The sequence below is a fragment of the Elaeis guineensis genome, chromosome 2 (genome assembly GCF_000442705.2).
Source record: "Elaeis guineensis isolate ETL-2024a chromosome 2, EG11, whole genome shotgun sequence".
NCBI classification, from domain to species: Eukaryota; Viridiplantae; Streptophyta; class Magnoliopsida; order Arecales; family Arecaceae; genus Elaeis; species Elaeis guineensis.
Genome location: NC_025994.2, coordinates 122,025,239 through 122,047,496, shown reverse-complemented (window position 1 = coordinate 122,047,496; position 22,258 = coordinate 122,025,239). Strand labels below are relative to the sequence as shown.

The 22,258-nt window shown below is 44.1% G+C and overlaps 1 protein-coding gene and 1 long non-coding RNA gene across 2 annotated transcripts; both read left to right on the top strand.

Moving 5' to 3' along the window:
• Positions 1 to 9,803, top strand: LOC140855879 (cellulose synthase-like protein G3). The gene is made up of 6 exons (XM_073253112.1): positions 1 to 636; positions 5,416 to 5,565; positions 6,142 to 6,267; positions 6,408 to 6,851; positions 7,479 to 7,826; positions 9,132 to 9,803. The coding sequence occupies exons 1-6, from the start codon at positions 61 to 63 to the stop codon at positions 9,681 to 9,683; spliced, it is 2,196 nt and encodes a 731-aa protein (XP_073109213.1). The 5' UTR covers positions 1 to 60; the 3' UTR covers positions 9,684 to 9,803.
• On the top strand, positions 643 to 4,497 carry LOC140855880 (uncharacterized). The gene is made up of 2 exons (XR_012139290.1): positions 643 to 3,790; positions 3,897 to 4,497. It is a non-coding gene; the product is annotated as an uncharacterized lncRNA (long non-coding RNA).
• Positions 9,804 to 22,258: the final 12,455 nt, after the last annotated feature.

The following is a 22,258-nucleotide window of genomic DNA, read 5'->3' as shown; positions in this document are numbered from 1 at the left end:
AACCTCGCCACCTCCCTTGCCTTTGGAAAGCCAAGGTCACCTAGTCGTTGCGAGGCCAAGATGACGACCCTTTTCACCAAGCCCAAACCCTCCACCCTCCACACTCTCACAGTAGACCCCTTGGCTCCCTACAACCGTGTCCACTCTCTCCTCTACTCCCTTGGCATCCTTGCCCTCCTTTACCACCACTGCACCACCTTCCTCGCCTCCCCTTCCTTACTCTCCCTCCTCCTCCTCCTCGCCGATCTTGTCCTTGCCTTCATGTGGGGCCTAGTCCAGCCGTTTCGGTGGCGCTCGGTGTGCCGCCGGGAATTCCCGGACCGCCTCATGGACATGGTGGGCCGGAAGAACTTGCCGGCGCTAGACGTGTTTATATGCACTGCAGACCCACACAAGGAGCCACCCATGAGCGTCGTGAGCACAGCTCTGTCGGTGATGGCCTTCGACTATCCGACCGATAGGCTTTCGGTCTATGTCTCCGATGATGGGGGCTCGGAGGTGACTCTCTTTGCGTTCATGGAGGCGGCCATGTTCGCCAGGTACTGGTTGCCATTCTGCAGGGAGAACGGGCTTCAGGAGAGGTCTCCTGAGGTCTACTTCAGCTCCAGTATTGGTGAGAAATCTGACAAGATGAAGGTAAGCAACTCTATCCTTTTTAGGGTGTATTAATTATATATTTAGTCTCTGCCCTGCTAATAATTTGAAATACCAATCGAGTCTTCTCCCTTCCTCAAATAAATAGATATTAGATAAATTGAAGTAACAAAAGAGAGAGTTTCCATGTTTTGTCAGTAATTATAGCAAGTTCCATATATTAGTAAAAAGGTTACTGACTTTCTTTTACTGCCTTTCCGAGAAAAAAAAATCAGAACCCAGCATATGAGTCCAAGATTTCATTCACAAGGAAGATAACCAGATAAGGGAATCTTTCCATGACAGAGTGTGCAAAATCAAATACGTGATTGACAACTAGGACCTCTAGTTTATTATATTATTGAGATATAAAATGCTAGAAGACGACGAGTTTTAGGGCGTGGGACATGGTGCCTTTTCTCAACCATCCCTCACTTGGAGTTTTATTAATGGAGATTTATCATTCATGGTCGGATCAGAGTACACTTTACAGTGACAGAAAAAAAAAAATATATATATATCCTTTTCGATAGTGTTTGACGTTCCTTTTGATATTTCTAAAATAGAAATATAAATTTTTTAGAATAATTTTTTTATATTAATATTTAATTGAAGATCTACGGGATCCATTGAAAATAAGACAGTATTATTCTCTACTTTAGAATAAGTTGAATTATTTCTTATTAAGAATTTAAAATAAGCTATTCCATGATCTAATATAAAATAATTTATTCAAGGTGGATGGGAATAAGGTATAATTAATGTATAATTAATACTTATTGACTGGAATAGCTAAACCTATGGGGTCTACTAGAAATATATCTGGTGTTTGGGGAATAAATAGGAATAAGCTTTTATTCCACTGGGAATAAGGGCAACCAAACACTATCTTTGAGAACTACGCTCATCTGATTAGCAAGTCAGGTATAAATTACATCGCTAAGTGGCTGACAATAGTTGATGGTGGTATGGACTAGTGCCATACTCAGTATTTAATGGGTTCGGATTGTATCATTTGTACAAAGAATGATTGGTCTGCTTAATTTTGCATTGTGATCATTTTTATATTTATATTTTAAAATATTTTTAAATTTTTTTATTCATTCATATATATAGATTTTAAAATGACGATTCAATCAGAAAAAAAAAAATCAACTTGTTCAATTCAAACTTTTTAAGTGAAACTTAGAAGAAAAGAGAAAAAAATACAAGATAGGCTTAAGTCTCCTTTTTCTCTTATGGATTGATTTAAAATCAAAATATATTGTCTCTATTTCTAATGATAAGATATGTTCTTATATAGTTCAAATCAAATTTCATTTTTTAGTTCTAATAGAATTTTTTTTTAAAAATAAATATGATCAGTAAAAAAAATTTGAAGAAACTAAAATTTTTAAAAGATAGATATCGATCAACTTTTCCTTCTGCATGATTTATTTTAGATTAAAAAATATATCTGCTCAAAATTTTATTCAAAAATAAATTTTTATTTGATCGACATATTTTAGATCCCAAATAATACAATTTAAGCTCGAGCACTAAAAATACTATTGCTCCCTAAATGGCACGGTGTCATATAAATTTAGCCTGCAACTTTGTTTTTCAACGTGATGGACCTTGCTTTAGAAACTTATGCGATCTTATTTATAGTCATCAAAATGGTTTATTTTGTCTTGGAAGATTCTTTTGGATCAAGCACCTAATGGATAATCTAACGGTGGATACATGTGAAGGTTCGGCTATATTAAATTGATAGGTTCAAAGCTAGGTAAATTTGTATGAATTGCACATGAACGGGAGTAAAAAAATATGTACCTCCAAAACTGGTGCTTTCCCTCCGGGGCATAGCCATTACAATATTGTTCTTAAACATTGGAACCCACATGGCTTCTAGGGCACGGTGCCCGGACACGAGGGTGGATTTCTGTGTCATCCTCCGCCATTTAGTACTTTAACTTTTGACTGCGGTACGCCATCCCATCAGCTGGCACGCGATCTAAAATAGGCATTATTTATTATTTCCTGGTTGTCCGTTTTGTTGCTTTTGGCTATACGTTTTATTTTATATAGTGCATCCAGTAAAGCATAGATGTGCGGAAATAATTAAACATTAACTCTTAATAACTAAAAACTCTGACAAGTAGACCTGAGCAATTATAATTAGCACCTAAAAAACATGAATAGGCAAATCAAACATTGCTGTGGCATCTTAACTGCATGTTTCCAAGTAAAGAAAAATATCCCAGCCGTTTACCAAAAAAAAGAAAAAAAAAAAATCCCAGTTGGCGTATTTGTTGGAAGTACTAGCTCTGATTTGGAAAGGCTGTTTGGAACAAAGGTTTTTCTTAATTTACTATTAGTATTGTGCTCTTCTTAAATTAAGTCCACACTATACATGATAAGTTTAGTCAAAGAAGAAACCAGGCAATAGATTTTTATTTTAAATTCATTAAAGTGACGGTTCTATTTGGTCGCCTGGAAGGTGATATATAAAATTAATTATATTGAAAATTTTTGTTCAAAATTTGGTGAGGAATTTTGGGATAAAAATTCTCTGTACCATCTTTTTTTTTTTTTTTTTGTTAAAGAGATTGTGCTTTTAAGAAAGAAAATATATAAAAAGTCTCTAGATAATTTAGTTAAGATGAGGGTTATCACAATGAAAAATCAACAACTTACTCGCTTTTTTTTACTGCAATCAAGCAAAAGAAAAATTCCCAACTTTACTTGTTTATATTTTCCTTAATTTACTTTTTAGTAGATATTTTTTTTTTCAATTTTAACACCAACTAAATCTAGCCATAATGATCAGATTAAAAGACGGCAACATGTGCAACATTACTATTTTCTCAGTATACTTATAGCACTCCGTGAATGCTAAATCTTGCGAATTGCGCAACACCTTTCGAGCCTTATGATATGATGTTTCACCGAAGGGGCAAGTTGAGTGTTATCTTTCATGGGACGCCTCCTTTGAATTTTATTTGACAAATCGTTGTCTATCAAACGAAGCCGGTCTCATTACATCTAAGAAGAGCAAACTAAAAAGCATGGTATCTCCTTGCTTGATTTCCACGATGATTTTGTCTTGTGCTGAAGCCAATTAATTCGGAAGTGTGGGCCCTTCAGGAAGCCGCGGTCCCAGTCTATCTCTTAGGTATCGTCAACAAGCACATCCATTATTTCGTCAAAAAAAAAAAAAAAAAAAAAAAAAAAAAAAGCATGTCGCTGATTCTTTGCTATGGTCCCATGGTTGAAGGAAGACATGATGACATGGTGACAAGGTCGGCTCGTCCATCTCCAGGGCAGCAATTTTGTCCCGGTCAATAATAGTTATCAAGTTGATAGCAGAAAAAAAAAAGGAAAAAAATAGCTATCAAGTTGCCCAGCGAAATAAAGCAGCAATCTGAAAGCGCCGTTTTTGATTTCATCAGTGTTTCCACTCAGTTGCAACAGCTGGATGCGGTACTCATGTTACAGACGCAACGAATCATTTTAATTAGATCACATCATTGTCCAAACGCAATGTCATGGGCGTAGATTTTTCTTTGCTCGATGTCAAAGACGAGCCAGTGGAGGAATATGATAACAGAAGGGCGAGGACAAACCAGGCTGTCGACGTGGACAGAATATAAAATTCTAATGCAAGTGTCAAGAAAGAGAGAGCATAGTTGTTTATATACAAGGTGGCCGGATTAGCAAGGGATTAATTAGCGTCGTTGATATCGGATATTTGGACGCCAAGATACGTGTTGAGTGTCCTAATTAACTCGGTATCTTGATAAGCCTGTTGCGGTGATTCTACGTAACAAGGATGAATTTTATATTTTTTCCAAGCGGAGATGCCGTCAATCGTTGTTGAAATCGTTGAATACTTTTAGCCTTTAGGACCTATTTCGGTGATTTGGTAAGATTGGGCGGATTAAACATCTATTTTAAGTATAGCCTATATTAACCTAATATCCCCCACCGCGAAATCTTGTTGGAGGGGAAAAAAAAAAAAAAAAAAGGTCTTTGTGAATATTTTCTTTTAATTTCTTCTTACAAATTAATAGATCCACAGGTTACAATTTAGGCTAAAATAGGTTATAATTTAAGCAGGTGTATATGTATGTATGCATGCATGCATGTACTCTTAAATTGACAAATTTAGAAACTAAAGTGCCTTTAATTAGTAATTGCTCACTTGCAGCCATTTTGCCTTTTATATGTGGGAGTCTGCCCCAATTAATCTCACAATACACCATAACGATGGATGAACATATTTGACTTATTCTAAAAATAATAATTTGACAATTGAATTTGTTGCTATTTGGCATTTTTCTTCAAAAAAAGGAATTTGTTACAATTTGTGCTTGCTATGCTTCAATTTTGACTCATCCTTTACATGCTAGATAACTTTTTTCCGAGGGAAAAATATATACACACACCATCGAATGCCATTAAGAAATAAGCAATCTAAAATTAAAATAACTAAAATACCTTTAAGGGATAGATGTGCAAGAAAAAATTATATAGATATACATAGGAATAGTAATTATATGAGAGTATTCATGTAAATTTGAATATTTAAGAGGATATTTATATAATTTTTTTTTTTTTTTTAAACCTATGATTGAACTACTTTGATTTGAAAAAACTTAATCTTTCATTGATTGAAATAATCATATGATTTTTGCACGTTAACATCATCTTTTTTTTTCTCATATGATATATAACTACATATTATCACATCCTTTTGATTAATTATTTCTCTTATATAATTTTTTCTTACTTTTTTAGATGATGTATCAAGCCATGAAAGAGAAGGTGGAGAGTGCATTACAAAGAGGCTATGTTTCTGGCAATGATTTAATTGCCACTGTTGAAGAACTAGCGATTTTCAAGAAATGGAAGGGATTTACCCGTCGGGATCACCCTTCAATAATTCAGGTATTCACTACTTCCATCAAATTATTCATCATGAAGTAACTACTAATTTTTGAACCATTTAAGCAGTCATCTACCTTTTCTATAGTTTCCTTTTCATCCCACACAAAACTCTCTTGTCACAGGATGCTCCTGACCACTAAATGGGTTTGTTGAGACATGTACCCCTATATATTTCACTTGCCCAGACAAACACCAAACTATATATATTCTTTAAAAGAAAAAAAAAAATTCAATTTTGATATTTAATTAACTTTGAGGTAAATGGACGATAGATTACGTTATTATAAGCCTTCCTCATGAAGTAAATAGTTGTCTCTGGAAGAAAAGACAGCAAAAAAAAAAAAAGGTGATCTGCTGATATAGAGAAATAAAAATAATAATAAAAATAAAACAGAGAAGGTGGGGTTTGTGGGGGGGAATTATTATCCAAAGGTTCTTCGCCAATATGAAGTATCTTAATTATTAATTAGTTTGGAAAAAAAAAGAAAGGTATTTATTCTTGACTAAAGGGAGGCATGAAGTTTCTCTCTCTCTTGTTGTATACTGATCAGTATTAAGATGATTGGTGTGGAACAGGTTTTGCTGGAAAGCGGTAAAGACACAGATATCATGGGCGACGTATTACCAAACCTCATCTACCTCTCCAGAGAGAAAAATATCAATTCTCCCCACCACTTCAAGGCTGGTGCTCTCAATACCTTGGTAAAAATCCCTCTCTCCAAAGATTTGTCAAACAGAAACACCCTCTTCTCTTTTCAACCCAAAAAAATAGGAGAAGCACTCTCTTCCATTCTTCAACTAGCTCCCATTAATTAATCCACTTGTTTTCATTCCATCAAAAGGTCCGCGTGTCCAGCATCATGACCAATGCCCCGGTGGTCCTCACTTTGGACTGTGACATGTACTCCAATGATCCCCAATCTCCTCTCCGAGCTCTGTGCTATCTTTTGGACCCGGCCATGGCTTCCAACCTTGCTTACGTCCAGTTTCCGCAGCACTTCGAAGGGCTTAACAAGGACGACATCTACGGGGGCGAGGTAAAGCGCCTGTTTCGAATTAACTCGCGAGGGATGGACGGGTTCAGTGGGCCCAACTACGTGGGCTCCAATTGTTTCTTTTCCAGGCGAGCCTTGCATGGCATCCGCTCCTCAACCCTGGCTCCATTGGACTCGCACGACTCGAGCGAGCCGAGGGGGTGGGGTTCGTTGCGTTTGGACTCGGTGATGAAACGGGCTCATGAAGTGGCTAGTTGTAACTACGAGGTTGGCAGGAAATGGGGTTCAACAGTAAGTCGTAGAATAATATTACGTCGCATTGTTCTAATGTTGGTAATGGGAATTATAATTTCTAGTGTATAGTTGCCGTTGCATACCACCATATGATTCAAGAGGCCTTCTGTTATATTATACACATGAAACAACCGTAATTTGGTGGTCAACCTGTTACTGTTGTCTAGTATTACTATTTTCAATGTTCACATGATTCCATTGTTTCTCCATGGTTTATAATTGTCATTATAATAGGCATTGTTTCATTCGTAATTAGTCCACTTCCAGACTATCGGGTAAATAATAACAAACAGGGGTCGTATCTTTCATGTGAATTCACCTTTGGATCGCACAACGTTGTGCAGATAAATGAACAAGTTCGGGTTGCTTTAATATCTGTGCAGGTTGCAATCCAAAGGATGTAGTTGTGAAAGAAGATCGATCATTTTATTGTGTGAAAGATACAACCTGGACCCAATAGCACCTATCGTTCATTTACTCCATTATAATGGATGAATAATAATTTCAGATCAGAATTATATAGAAACACAAATGGGAATGAGATCTGACTTAAGCTCGATGTTATGTTTATAGATTTATGTGATATTACCTTGTGATAATTGGTGTTACAAACTTTGCGTGCAGATTGGATTTCGTTATGGGTCGCTTGTTGAAGACTACCACACAGGCTATCGCCTGCAATGTGAAGGTTGGAGGTCTATATTTTGTGATCCTGAGAGGCCGGCGTTCGCAGGCGATGCACCAAAGAACTTAAATGATGTCCTGGGCCAAGTCAAGAGATGGTGCATTGGGCTCTTAGAGGTGGCCATCTCCAAGCACAATCCCCTCACTTTTGGAATCAGGAACGCTTCCTTGCCTATGGGCTTGTGCTACGCACATTATGCTTATTGGGGATCATGGTGCATTCCTCTCACAATCTATGCGTTTCTCCCACCATTGGCTCTCACTTATCAGAAGCGCTTGTTCCCCGAGGTATGCTCTTCTTTCCCTCTCTAATGCAGAGAGAAACGCATACACATGCACACAAGAAAAGAAAAAACCTTTTAGAAAAATCTCTAATATAACAAATAAAAATAACTTTTTAGCCAATTTTTGAAAATTGCGAAACCATTTACACAGCTATAAAGAACCAAACAAAACATCTCTTCCAAATGATTTGAGTATATAGGAATACTTCTATTTATTTACATGTAAATAGACCCTTGCAAGTTTAGTCCTCATATATAGAGGTTTTCAATATCTGATTTATGTGAAGTATAAGTTCACATATAGGATTAATTGTACCCGTCAGTGCCAACACTAGGTGTATTTTGCTGTCTCATATGGTACCATATGCTAATATCATAAAAGGATGGTACTGATACGAGGTCCAGCACTAAAACATTAGATCTTGTTCACATGTTACTCTAGCTTTCTAAATAGTTCAAGTGCCACAATTTGACTTGTCAAAAATTGATCGTAGTTCAAGTTGTGGTTAGGTGTATTTCAACTCTAGGGCACTACTCCAATTTACCTTATGATCAGGAACTGTCATTCTAGTAGTAACCTAGACCGGTCAATAGGTCTGATCTTGCCCAAATCTAAACCTATATAACTTGATTAAGTCATGTTTGGCCTGATGACCCAAATATTAGTTGGCACCATCTACTTAAGTAAAATAAAGCATAACAAAAGAGAGATCCTAACAAAATATCAAAAATCCAAAAAAAAAAAAAAACAACCAATGTATAGAAGCTGTAAAATCAAAATTGAAATTCAAAATCTCCAAATGCTTGCTTGAATGGTATCACCCTCACCACTTGGTCAAGGGCACAGAGTTGGACTATGGTCCAAGTCAATCCGCAAGGATGAGATGGGTAAAGATGGGGAATGGTTCAAAATTGCACGAAGTTATCTGTTTTTATTTCAATCTCTATGAAGTGTCAATATTAGATGGCACAAAGTTATTTGTTTTCATTTCAGTCTCTACAGAGTGTCAATATTAGATAACTATTCTTCATCCTCTTCTACCACCTCAGTGCAATTCTTTCATGCATTGCTGATGACCTGCTCTCTCTCCCCCCTCTCTCTATTCATTGTTCAAAGATCTGCATTTCTCCATGGATTGGAGGTTTAATCTTTTTTGATTTTCCTGATTGATATATTTGGTTAGAAAAGGATCTTTTGCATGCTCGCTGGCATTAAATCCTCATAGCCATCTTACTTCCATGCAAACCAATGTAACAAAAAGTGAGCGAAGAGAACCATTTTCTTGACATGTTTTACTTGTATTTGCAGATTTTTGACCCATGGTTCTATCTGTATGTCTACCTCTTCTTGGCTGCCTATATTACGGACCTTGTCGATTTCCTCAGGACCAAGGGAACAATTCATAGGTGGTGGAATGATCAAAGGATATGGATGGTCAGGGGCCTCACATCTCATCTCTTTGGAACTATACAGTTTGCACTCAATCATGTTGGCATATCCACTCCAGGGTTTAATGTAACCAGCAAAGTGATGGAAGAGGAGCAAAGTGAGCGGTATGACAAGGGAATGTTTGATTTTGGCATAGCATCGCCATTCTTTGTGGTTTTGGGTACAGCGGCCATTGTAAACCTGAGTTCCTTTGTCATAGGGATTGCAAGAGCTGCGAGGATTGAAGGGGTTTTCAATGAAATGTTCCTGCACTTGTTCTTATCTGGATTTATCATAGTCAACTGCTTGCCTATCTATGAGGCCATGTTTTTGAGGAAGGATGGTGGGAAGATGCCGGGAAATGTCACATTAATCTCCATTTTGATGGCAGGTTTCCTTCACTTGATCGGATATTTTATGTTCACAAATTGATGACGTGGGCGTACACTTTTAGCTAGCAAGGATGAAAAATTATATATAGATATAATTATGACTGCATCGAATTGACTAAATGCAGCTTATCCAGTGCAATATTTTCTATTTGATATCTCAGTCACAGTCCTATATTAATTGATAAAAGTGGTGTCATATGAATTTATTAATTTGAACTTATCCTCCTTCCGACAGCTTAAGCTTTTAGATTGTGAATTGGTGATAAATGATATGAGAGACAGCTTCATTATGCATTATAATCTTTCTTAATTAATCATATGGATCTCTTAGTGAGAGTTACTAAGATCAGGGAGGATTTACTAGGTTTGAGTAGGATCTGGGTCATAAGTCGCCCCTCTCCCTCGGATGACGTGGGCGTCATGAGATTGAGTAGAAGAGATTATTGTAGTCCCATATTAACTAATAAAAAAGATACCATATGAATTTATTAGGGTGCTGGTCTTAATGGCTTAAGTTTTTAAACTGTGAGTCCATGATAATGGACAAGTTAAAAAAAAGAAGATATTGATGAACTCTAGCTTAACTATCATACTTTTGAGGTCTAAGTGATTTAATTTTCAAGCAACCTTTTTTTGTCCAAAAAAATTCTCAAACTAATTTTGTGCTATTTTCTATCGAAACTTTCGTTAGCAAATCTTATGTAGACTTCTGTTCAAAATTATTTCTCTGTGCTATTCTTTCAGAAAAGATTACTTCCACACCCCATAATTTAACAGGTAGAAAGTAAAATTGGTGGACCTCAACTATTATCATACAAATAGTCAATTTTCTATTATTTTTAGATTAAGCAAATTCACATGAGACATCCGACCAAATACCGTTTAGAAGGAAAACGGTTGAAAATATGGTCATGAAAGTAATAATTTTTGAGAGTAATAATAAAGTTTCGAATAGCAATTATTATTCTCAAATTGTAACGGCTAATTAGCCTGTTATTTTAAACTCTCTCCCCATCTCCCAGTACAGGGTCTATAAAAACCATCGGAATCTTGCCACCTCCGTTACCTTTGGAAAGCCAAGCTCACCTCGTCGTTGCTAGGGCAAGATGACGACTCTCTCCACCAAGCCCAAACCCTCCACCCTCCACACTCTCACAGTAGATCCCTTGGCTCCCTATAACTGTGTCCACTCTCTCCTCAACTCCCTTGGCATCCTGGCCCTTCTCTACCACCACTGCATCTTGTGCAACTTTTTCTGTCAATTCTCCAAGATAAAATGGAACCTGAAGATATAGAAAAATGTAATTTTGTTAAATAGTAGATGCGCAAACTTCTATAAACATAAAATATCAAGTAAGAAAAGTATATAATTAAGTTCATCCCATTATGTCGTAAATATTGAGTCATAGATTGAACTTTAGCTGTTTGGTGGTCTGATGATGTCATTAGTTTGAGTCCATACACCCTTAAACTCCAAGAACCTACCTTTTGTGATCAAAGTTCTCAATGTTCACATTCTTTTAGGGGTAAAAGAATTTAAACGAAGAAAGCTGCAAAACAGGGAATTCTTCCACAAGGAGTCAAGCAAAAATCAACATCAGATTCCACAACGAAATACTTCCAACCCCCTACTTAACGAGAAGATCCAAGATCCACGTCATCAGCACAACAGCAATGTGAGCAGAATGTAATGCCACTAACCTCAGAAACATTATATTCATTATCAAATCAAATTGATTCGCTGAAACTATTTCTAGGATGAATTACCTTTGAGTATTCACTAAGTTATATTTCATTCAATCAACATATAAGTCTACGCTCAATATTTAACCACTGGGAAAAGAGAATGCAAGAAAATTTACTCCATTAATGTGTTGATCCTAGACCTCCCGACAAAATAAGGGCCTCTCAATTAATTTTGTATACAATAGCATATATGTAACATTGAGGAGATCCCCATGACCACTCCACTTGTAATATTAAGCAACTTGCTACTTAATGAAGATATTGTTCTTCTGCATGGTTCCATCAATTGCACTAGTTTAGAATGTAATTCAATAAGAACATATAAAGGTGTACACAAGATCCACACACCATTTCCATGCACTCCAAATACATCTTTGCTATAAATGATATCCCTTTTGTTAGTTCTCCCTTTTCTCTATAGACGTTATTCCATGTACAACTTCTGAATTTTGTTACTGTAACCAAGGTTTTAAAAACTGCCTAAATAGTACCGTGCTGTTCCAATAGGATTCTAGCAGTAGGATAGGGCTCGGGTTGCTAGAACATAGCCAAAACAGGGTATCTGAACTGGGATGAGCTGGTAGTAGCTGGTACATACCCTAGTTCGACTAGTATAATGCTCACACCAGTCATCTCGGCTGAACCAGGTCAGTACTGATTGGTACTGACCCCAATATTGTCGATTTGCATCCCTCAGCAATTTTTTTAAAAAATCAAAATGGGCTATGGGGAGGCCAGCTGGGTATTCTGATGCCTTAGGTGAAGAGAGGGGAGAAAAGGGAGAAGGTGAGGGCTTTTCCATCTCACGGCAGAGTAAGACAAGTTTAAAGGGAAAGCACCAATCATCAATCTGGTTGAGGCAGCTTACCTGATACCAATCTAACAACATGACAGTAAGACTCTGAAGCTATCAGATCCGGGCATGCCCAAAATCATCTCAATATAACAGCAATGATGACAATTATAATTTAAGTGATAGGTCTGGAGGCTAAAGTAGGCATGGTGCGCAGTCTAAAGGTGGTGGTGGTTATTCTTAGGAGCTCAGTCCATTCACTAGTGAAGCATAATTTACGGACACCGTGTAGGATAAGGACCATGGGGCACGGATAAAAGCCAGATCTGGAAAGGAGCAACTGCCCTATAAGAGAAGAGGATCCAGGGATGGTGCACATGGGTGGCACACAGAATGAGGTTGGAGGCTCAATCTATAAGAAGCAGTGTTTAGGGATAGAAGGATTGTATGCTTGGCATTTTAGAGGCTAAGCTGGTAGTAAAGATTAGATTAAAAAATAAAAGGAGATAAGAAGCAGTATCAGGAGAGTCAAGAGCTGTTACACAGATTGGAGGGAGACGACATTAGTGACAGATCTGCTAGTGCATCAGATACCTACAAGAGATAATAGATCTTATTGTATGCTGGAGGTAGGTCTCCTAATACATCAGATAGAGTGGAAAATTATGCTCCATCTAATTAGAATCCATTTGGTTTTTTCCATGCATCATATCCCTTGAAATCCAACTTTGCACATTATTCCTCCTATGAATATGAGTACAGTCAAGGATCATAATACGATGTTGCTTCTTGCCTTCTTACTACCCTTGCCTTCTTACTACCCTGAGCATTGGCGTAACTAGGATTTTTATCTTGGGGGTTCAATATATAAATCAAAATAAATAAATAAATAAAAATTTAATAACATTACATTACTTGAAAGTGAGAGAGAAAGAAAAGAGGAAAAAAGGTGAGAGAAAGGACTTGAACCTAGGACATGAGGGATGGAAGGTGCGGGTTCAAACCACTAAGATAATTAAGATTTATTATTTTTTGGGGGTTCAAAAATATATATATACAAAATTTTTAGATAATATTTATATACTCCTAAGAGTATTGTACCAAAACTTGGGGGTTCAATTGAACCCCCAAGCCAAAACGCGGCTCCGCACTTGACCCTGAGCGGGATGGCCATGCTCCATGAGTACTAAACATAGATCCATAGCATCAAGAATCACAGCCAGATCGTTATCTGACATCTTACGACCAACAGGAATGGAGACAATATCCAAAGTAGAGTAATTTTCCAAGTCCAAACTACAAACAAAACCTAGATGTATATGAGCCATTGATATTCTACATAGGACGTACCGTGGGCTGATATGACGTCAGGCGCCTCATGAATATCGGGCGATTCGCTGGCGTCAGTCGTCCCTTATCAAATATCCTGTCGGTGTCAGACATCCTATCGGTGTCTGACGTCCTGTCGGTGTCAGAGGTTTCGTCCCATCGGCGCCAAATGTCTCGTCCCATCGGGAAGGAAAACCGTCGTTCCCGTCGCCCCCTCGGGGATGCGAAATGTCACGGCCCCTTCGCCACGTGGCAGGTGGTCATTGGGATAGGTCCGTTGGAGCGGATGGAGGTGACGTGGCTCGATCTAAGGATGGATGCGTCGAACCGTCGGGCTGACAGACGGCCCGGATGATGCCACGTGGTGCGATCTGGGAGTCCCTCGTTGGTCGTGCCTCCATCTCGATCGTAGGGAGGTACTATATATACATGGTCGCCTGCATCCAGGTTCCTACCCCCCTCATTTTGCTGTCGAGACTCTGCCCGCGTAGTCCCCTATTCCAGGTACTCCGTTTTCCTTCTTCTCAGGAGTCTTCTCTTTTTCTTCTAAGGGCCTTCCCCGTCTTCATCGTCTTCCTCCTTGTTTTCCGCCCTTCGTTCTGGTTCATGGCTAGAACATCTCCACGAGGAGGTCGATCGGGAGAGCCGACTGACGACCCTCGGTCGACCCCGGAGGTGGAGGTCTCTTTACTTTCGGGGCCGAACGTCGATCGGCTCCGGGAGCAATATTGCATCCCGGAGCAATTTCGGCTGTTCGTCCCTGGTGCCAACGGTCGGATCAACAGCCCACCTGAGGGTCAGGCGGCCTTCTACGTCGAGGACCTCTGGACCGGTCTTCGCTTTTCGATCCCGAAGTTCGTCCGGAATGTACTCGACTATTACGGGCTATGCCCAGCGCAACTCGCACCGAACTCGGTTCGGTTAATAGTCAGTTTTGCTTTGTTGTGTCGGCTTTTGCCGACTGACACTCGGATTTTCCTCTTCCGAGCCTTCTTCGTCCTCCGACCCCATCCTAAAGCCCGAGGGTGGTGGTACTTTAATCCTCGGAAGGGGCTTTCTTTAATCATCGGTCTTCCATCGTCCATTCATGGATGGAAGAACTAGTTCTTTTTTGCATCTTCTTCTACTCCTTGGGGGTTCCCTGCCCGTTGGGAGAATCTCCGAACCCAACCAAACGAGAACAGTCGGGTGGAAGCTGAGGATCGGGAAGACTTTCACCGTCTGAAAGATATTTCGGTGCCAAAGTAGAGGGAGCTCGTCACCGAGCAGGCCCTGTACGATGTCGGTCTCAGCCCGGTCCCTCGCTTAGGTCGATTTTCCGTCTTTCTTTCCCTTTCTTTTTTTCTTTCCTTTATAGTGCTGACCATCTGTCGTCGTTTGCAGATATGCCGCCGAGGTCGAGACTGACGGCAGCCGACGTACGGCAGTACGCCGTACGGAAGAGGCCGGCACAAGGGGCCGGGCCGTCGAGGCCTCCCAAGAGGCCCCAAGTAGTTCCACCGAGCGAGCCGATCGGGTCGGAGGTGGAGCCTGTCAACGCACTGTCGGTGCCGACAGTGCTCGTCGAAGTCCCGTCCGAGGGACCGTCGGGCGAGGACGCAGCCTTGCCCGAGAGAAGGGCGGTCGAGGAATCGATCGATGGCGCGCCGGCTGCTCAGCCGGCAGAGGAGGATCGGGAGGAGGTGCGCGAGCCCGAGCAACCAGCGCCTGTTGCTGCCGCACCTTCGACGGATACTCGGTCGGGCTCAAGCTTGCTGTCCTTCTCCGACGTCAGGGCCTGGATGTCCGGCCGAGGGAAGGCCCCGATGGCGTCCGACGACGAAGGAAGGTCGGCCGGCGGTGGGTGGTCGACCGACTTCCCACTTCTCGAAGGTGCGTCAGGCCTGGCCAACCATGACTTGGCCAGGAGGCTGTGCCAGGCGCTCCTTCTCCCAACCGACGTCAAGGCGATGAAGAATCAGCGTGTCTCCGACATGCTGTCTTCATTCTACCCGATGATGATTCGGGTGAGTTTCTCTCTCTTCTTTGTTTTCATTATTATTTCTATGAGTTCGGTCTTCTGACGGTCGGTCTTGTTTTGTGCAGCTGGTCTACAACATATTCGAGCTAGAGGCCGGATATCGAAAATTCAGTGATCTACGTGCGGCTTGGCGAGACAAGGTCACGGCCGCTGAAGCCGACAGAGTCATCCTGGTCGACCAGCTATAGCAGTCGGTCGACCGGGAGGGTCGGCTTGAGGGGGAGGTCTCCCGACTTACAGAGGAGGTCTCACGACTCAAGGGCACCTTGGCGACTTCGGAGTCTGAGCTGCAGTCGACTCGGGACGACGCCAAGAAGAAGTTTCGAACCATCCGTCGGCTTCGGCATGAGAGGGACAGCTTCGCCAAGGAGCTGAAGGCTGAACGTGAGCAGCTCCGAGTGAGCCTCGGGAACCTCGCTAAGGCCGAGGAAGGTCTGTCCATCGCCCAGGCCGACGTAGACATCGCGAAGGTTGAAGCAGAGTTAGCAAGGAAAGCTTTGGGTCGGGCCATAGAGGACTTCCGCGACTCGGAAGAGTATCGGGAGGAACTTCTGGCGAGCGGCTTCCTCTCATACCAAGTGGGGTACGAAGATGCTCGGGAAGCCGTCCGGAGCTCGTACCCGGAGCTCAACCTTGATATCATCATTCCGTCAGAGTCGGAGGCCCCAGCTACGGAGGAGACGACTGACCCATCACCGGGAGGTCTCACCACCAGGGCGGAAGCCAAAGAAAATGCGGAGCGAGCCACCGAAGATCAAGCGGCCCCGATTCCTGAAGCCCGAGCAGGTTCGCCGACCGTCCCCAGCCGTCATCCAGTAGAAGAGGCCCACTCTGAGGACTACTCGATTTCTCCTTTACTTCTGCTTGTCATACTTGTAGTCGGGCTTCGGCCCAGTTTTGTAAACTTGACCCGATCTTTAATGAAATCAAACTCAAAGTCTTTTGGACTTGAACTTTTTTCCTTTGCATGTCTTTCTTCTTTCATGTGCCATGGAATGCTTTTGAACACATAAGTTGCTACTAGCCCGATAAATTAGTTAGGACGTTCGGTAATGCATGCCGTCATGAAGGCAGAGCAAATCCCGACTTTGGATCAGCCCTCCGACGGTTGAGGGCTTAAGTCGGGCATTCGTCGCCCGGTTGTGAGTCGGGCATGTTCGTCGAGTTGAAAGCCGACCGACCGTCGGGCAAGGCTCGACGGTCGGATCATTTCAATGGGTCCGGCAGTCGAATATCTTTCGACGCGTTCGGTTGAAGGGCGTCCGGTGCGTTCAGTTGGAGAAGCGATGATAAGTCAGATCCCGATACCCTTACGTCGTTTACTTGCGCTGCGCTGCATGATAGATGGTGGTAAGCCGAATATCTTTCGGCCGGCCGTAGCTCGGTCGGTGAGTCATGAATGCGACAGTGATCGCATCGTGTGATAAACGATGGTAAGCCGAATATCCTTCGACCGGCCGTAGCTCGATCGGTAAGTCACGACAGCGGTCGCGCCGGCATTTTGCCTTTCTTTGGTCGGAGCTGAGTCGGCAAGTTAGCCAGTCGTTTGGCCCAAAAGTTCGACCGTAGAAGGAGTGTTACTCCCGTTGTCATCGACATTTCAGCCCTTGTGAGCGTCCGATACATCGTCGGTGATTGGGCCATCGGTTCTATGTGGACGTTAAGTCCGAGTTGGGACGTCGGGACTCGTACTTCTTGGCGAGCATCGATCATCAGTCGAAGAGTTGAGACTCCAAAATTTGAAACTGGATTTGTATTCCGAATGAACAGGTGTAAAGTTCATTGGTGATACAACTTCAGATTGTCTGCATTCCAGGTCCGAGGAATGGGGTTCCCTTCCAGAGTTTTCAGTCGGTAAGCCCTTGGCCCATAGGTGTCTGCTACCATATAGGGCCCTTCCCAGTTCGAAGCTAGCTTCCCTTGGTCTAGAGGCTTCGAGACTTCTGCCTTTTTCAGGACTAGGTCCCCAGGCCTGAAAAGCTTTGGCTTGACTTTAGCGTTATAATATCGGGCCACTTTCTGTCGGTAAGAAGCCATGCGAAGTTGAGCCTCGCTCCGAAGCTCAGGGAGGAGGTCTAGGTCGGCTCTCCGGCACTCGGAGTTGTTCGGCTCACGATACTGCTCAACCCTGATTGATGGCAGCCCGATCTCGAGCGGTATCATTGCCTCCGTCCCATAGGCCAAACTGAAAGGCGACTCTCCTGTCGAAACATGGGGGGTCATCCGATAAACCCACAGGACGGAGTTCAACTCCTCGACCTATAGGCCTTTGGCTTCATTCAGTCGGATTTTGAGTCCATGCAGTATAGTCCGGTTGGTCACCTCGACTTCGCCGTTGGACTGTGGATGCCCGATCGAAGTCAGTCGGTGCGTGATGTAAAATTTCACGCAGAAGTTTCTGAAGTCCTGATTGTCGAACTGTCATCCATTGTCGGTAATAATGGTGTTTGGTAGTCCAAACCTGAAAATGATGGACTTCTAGACGAAGTCCTCCATCTTTCGCTCGGTAATCTGTGCCAGGAGCTCGGCCTCCACCCACTTGGTGAAGTAATCGATGGCGATGACTATAAACTTCCTCTGGCCAGATACCGGAGGGAAGGGACCAAGAATGTCGACCCCCCACTGGGCGAAGGGCCATGGAGCGACAATAGGAGTGATTTGGCTGGCAGGTCGGTATTGTACGTTGGCATACTTTTGGCATGATTCACACTTTCGGACCAACTCAGCCGCATCCTTCCTCATGGTGGGCCAGTAGTAACCCTGTCGAGGACCTTGTAGGCCAAGGATTTGCCCCCCAAGTGACTCCCACAGATCCCTTCGTGCACCTCTCTGACTGCGTAGTCTGCGTCGGTCGGTTCCAAGCACCTGAGCAAGGAAAGGGAGAACGATCTTTTGTAGAGTCGGCCATCCATTATCACGTATTGGGAGGCCGACCATCAGAGCCGCCTGGCCTCCGCGGGATCTTCAGGGGTAATCCCTTCGGTCAGGTATCGAACAATCGGATCCATCCAGCTTGGTTCGATCGTCAGTTGTAGCACTTCCTCGGCCTTGTCGATGCTCGACTGCTCGAGATTCTCCACGAGCGTTCGGCCCAAAGCGTCATAAGCTGAAGTCGCCAGTCTGGAGAGTGCGTCGGCCCGGGTGTTCTCCGACCTGGGGATATGGGAGATCTCGAAATATCCGAGGTGCGTCACAAGATCTTTCACTTTCTGAAGATATTTTGCCATAGTTGGATCTCGTGCCTCGAATTCGCCTTTGACTTGCCCCACGATTAGCTGCGAATCGGAGAATACTCGGAGGCTGTCGATCCCAAGTTCCTTCGCCATCCTCAAGCCGGCGAGGAGTGCTTCATACTCGGCCTGATTATTGGAGGTTTTAAAGTTGAATCAGAGGGCGTACTCGGTGACTACCCCCTCCGAGTTGGTGAGCAGGAACCCGGCCCCGCTCCCCTAAGCGTTTGAAGCTCCGTCGATGTGCAGTACCCAGGTGGACACCGGGTCAGGCTCGGAGACCGCAGCTCCTCTGGAGTCCTCGCCTCCCGATCCTTGGTCGGTCGTCGTGCATTCTGCGATGAAGTCGGTCAGGACCTGGGCCTTTAAGGCAAATCGCGGTCGGTACTGTATGTCGACCTCGCTGAGCTTCATCGTCCACTTCGCTAGTCGTCCCGATGTGTCGGGGCGGCGCAATATCGCCCTCAGGGGCTGGTTGGTGAGGACCACAATGGCATGCGCTTGGAAGTATGGGCGGAGTCGTTGAGCGGAGACGGTCAGGACAAAAACCATCTTTTCTGTCTCCGAGTATCGAACTTTAGCACCGCGGAGCACTCTGCTGGTATAGTATATAGGCTGATGGATTCGACTCCCGTTCTCTCGGACGAGCACCGAACTAACCACCTCGGGAGAAGTGGCCAAATAGAGATACAGCGTCTCTCCGATCTCTGGCTTCACAAGCAATGGCGGAGAAGTCAGGTACCTCTTCTGATCCTCGAAGGCCCGTCGGCACTCGTCCGACCAAGAGAAGCCCTTTGCCTGCCTCAGGGTCTTGAAGAACCGGAGGCATCTTTCGATCGACCGAGAGATGAATCGGCTGAGAGCGACGACTTTCCCATTCAACTGCTGGACCTCCTTCTTGGTGTTCGGGTGCCGCATGTCGATGATTGTCTTTATTTTCTCAGGGTTAGCCTCGATTCCGCACTGAAAAATGAGGAACCCGAGGAACTTCTCCGAGGTCACTCCGAAAGCGCACTTAGTTGGATTCAGCTTTATTCGATGTTGTCTAGAGTACGAAAATTTTCTTCGAGATCTCGAACATGATCTGCAGTCTGCGCACTCTTCACCAGCATGTCGTCCACATATACTTTCATATTGCGTCCGATCTGGTCTTTGAAGACCTTATTGACGAGTCGTTGGTAGGTAGCTCCTGCATTCTTCAGTCCGAAGGGCATCACTCTGTAGCAGTAGAGGCCCTTGGGGGTTACGAAGGCAGTGTGCTCCTCATCTTCGGGTGCCATCCGGATCTGGTTGTACCCGATGAAGGCATCCATGATGCTGAGCAGTCGATAACCGGACGTCGCATCCACCAGCTGGTCAATCTTCGAAAGTGGGAAGCTGTCCTTCGGACATGCCCGATTCAAGTCAGTGTAGTCGATGCAAATCCTCCACTTTCCGTTGGCTTTCTTCACCATGACAACATTGACGAGCCAATCGGGATATATAGTTTCTCTGATGAAGCCTGCCTCGAGTAGCTTGTCCACTTCTTCGTCGATGGCCTTCTGTCTTTCTGGAGCAAAAGACCTTTTTTTCTGCCTCACTGACCTCATCGTTGGGTTGATGTTGAGTCGGTGCGTTATTGTCTCTGGGGGGATGCCTGACATATCCGCTGCTGACCAAGCGAATATGTCGGCGTTGGCCTTCAGCAGTTCCGCCAACCGTCGTTGTTCTGGGTCGGGCAGTTGAGACCCGACCCATACCTTTCGGTCGGGATTCTCTGCTACCGAGATGAGAACGAGCTGTTCGGCCGGTTCACCCCGCTCTTCCTCCTCCCGTTGGTCCAGCTTGTCGATCGTTAGGGAGCCCTTCAACTCGTCGCTTTGAGCGGAGATCTGGAAGCATCGACGAGCGAGCTATTGATCTCCGCGCATCTCCCCGACTCCATTTTTGATCGAAAACTGAACCAGGAGATGGTACGTCGAGACAATCGCCTTGAGGACGTTTAGTCCGGGTCTTTCAAGTATGGCGTTGTAAGCCGAAGATACCTGGACGACCGCAAAAGTCAAATGAACTGTGCTTTGTCGTGGTTCGGTGCCAACCGTCACGGGCAAAGTAACTTCTCCTTCCATCGTGACAGCATCCCCAGCGAAGCCTATCAAGGGCGTGGAGACCCTCTTAAGTCGGTCGGTAGATAGTCGCATCCGGGAGAAGGTCGAGCAAAACAAAACATTCGTTGAACTTCCATTATCTACAAAGATTCTTTTTACATCATAGTTCGCTATTGTTGTCGAGACAACAACAGCATCGTCGTGGGAAGTTTGGATGCCCCGAACATCTTCTTCAGTGAAAGTAATTACGTCGTCCGGGCGCAGCTTCTTCGTCGGCTCTCCTCCAGCAGACGTCCCCAGGCCCAGTCGTTTGGAAATCATATTGATGACCCCGATCGTAGGTCGATTAGTCATCGCTTCTTCAGTCGGCTGGGATCGTCGGTCTGCAACTAGTTGAGTCGGTGGGTTCCTCTGAAATTTATCGAGATATCCCCGACGGATGAGAGCTTCGATCTCATCCTTAAGCTGGATGCATTGCTCGATATTATGGCCGTGACCCCGGTGGAATCGGCAGTACTTCCATCGGTCGAGGCCCCTTGCCTTCAGAGGCGGAGGCCGTCGCAGGTACTCTTCTCCTTCGATCTCCATCAAAATCTGTGCACAAGGAGCAGAGAGAGGAGTGTAGGAGTCATACCTGGGGCGTGTCGGCCTTGGAGTTTGCCATCGGGGCGACCTCTGATTCCACCGCGGGGGTGAGACCCCACCGTCGGTCGAGGGCCTGCTAGGTTCGGCGGGGTCCCGACCCTTTCTTCGCTTCTCCTTCGGGCCCTTGAACTCGGTCAAGCATCGGTCGGAGGCTCCTTCGTCCGTGCGCATGTACTTGTATGCGTGCTCTAATAGTTCGGCATACGTTCGGGGGAGGGTTTTGTCCAGGGAGTAGGTGAATCGGGATACCCTTAGCCCCCGCTTCATGGCCGAGATGGCCATGTCTTCGTTGAGGTCCCGGACCTCAAGCGTGGCCACGTTGAATCGCATCACGAAGTGTCGGAGCGTCTCATTTTCTCCCTGTTTGAGGGAAAAAAGGCTGTCCGATGTTCGCGGCGGCTTCCAGCTGGTGCTGAAGTGGGCCACGAAGGAGTGCTCGAGCTGTCCGAAGGAGTGGATACTTTTCGATCGAAGATCAGAGTACCAGGCCCTGGCAGCTTTGCGGAGCGTGGCGGGGAAGTCGATGCAAAGGAGAGCGTCGATTGCCCCTTAAATCGTCATGAGAGCTTTGTAGCTCTCCAAGTGGTCGATTGGGTCGGTGGAGCCATCGTAGGGTTCCACGTGCGGCATCTTGAACCGACTGGAGATCGGTTCGTCGAGGATAAGTCGGGAGAGAGGTTGGGCGGTCTGGAAGTCAACGTCGTTTGAGGACTTCTGCCCATCCACCTACAACTGGGCAAGCCGACGGTCGATTTTCTCGAACCT

Excerpts from the sequence above, each read along its gene's own strand:
- LOC140855879 (XM_073253112.1), top strand. The coding sequence starts at position 61 with ATGACGACCCTTTTCACCAAGCCCAAACCCTCCACCCTCCACACTCTC. Across the intron at positions 5,566-6,141 it reads ATCACCCTTCAATAATTCAG|GTTTTGCTGGAAAGCGGTAA; the intron begins GTATTCACTACT and ends GGTGTGGAACAG. Across the intron at positions 6,268-6,407 it reads CTGGTGCTCTCAATACCTTG|GTCCGCGTGTCCAGCATCAT; the intron begins GTAAAAATCCCT and ends TTCCATCAAAAG.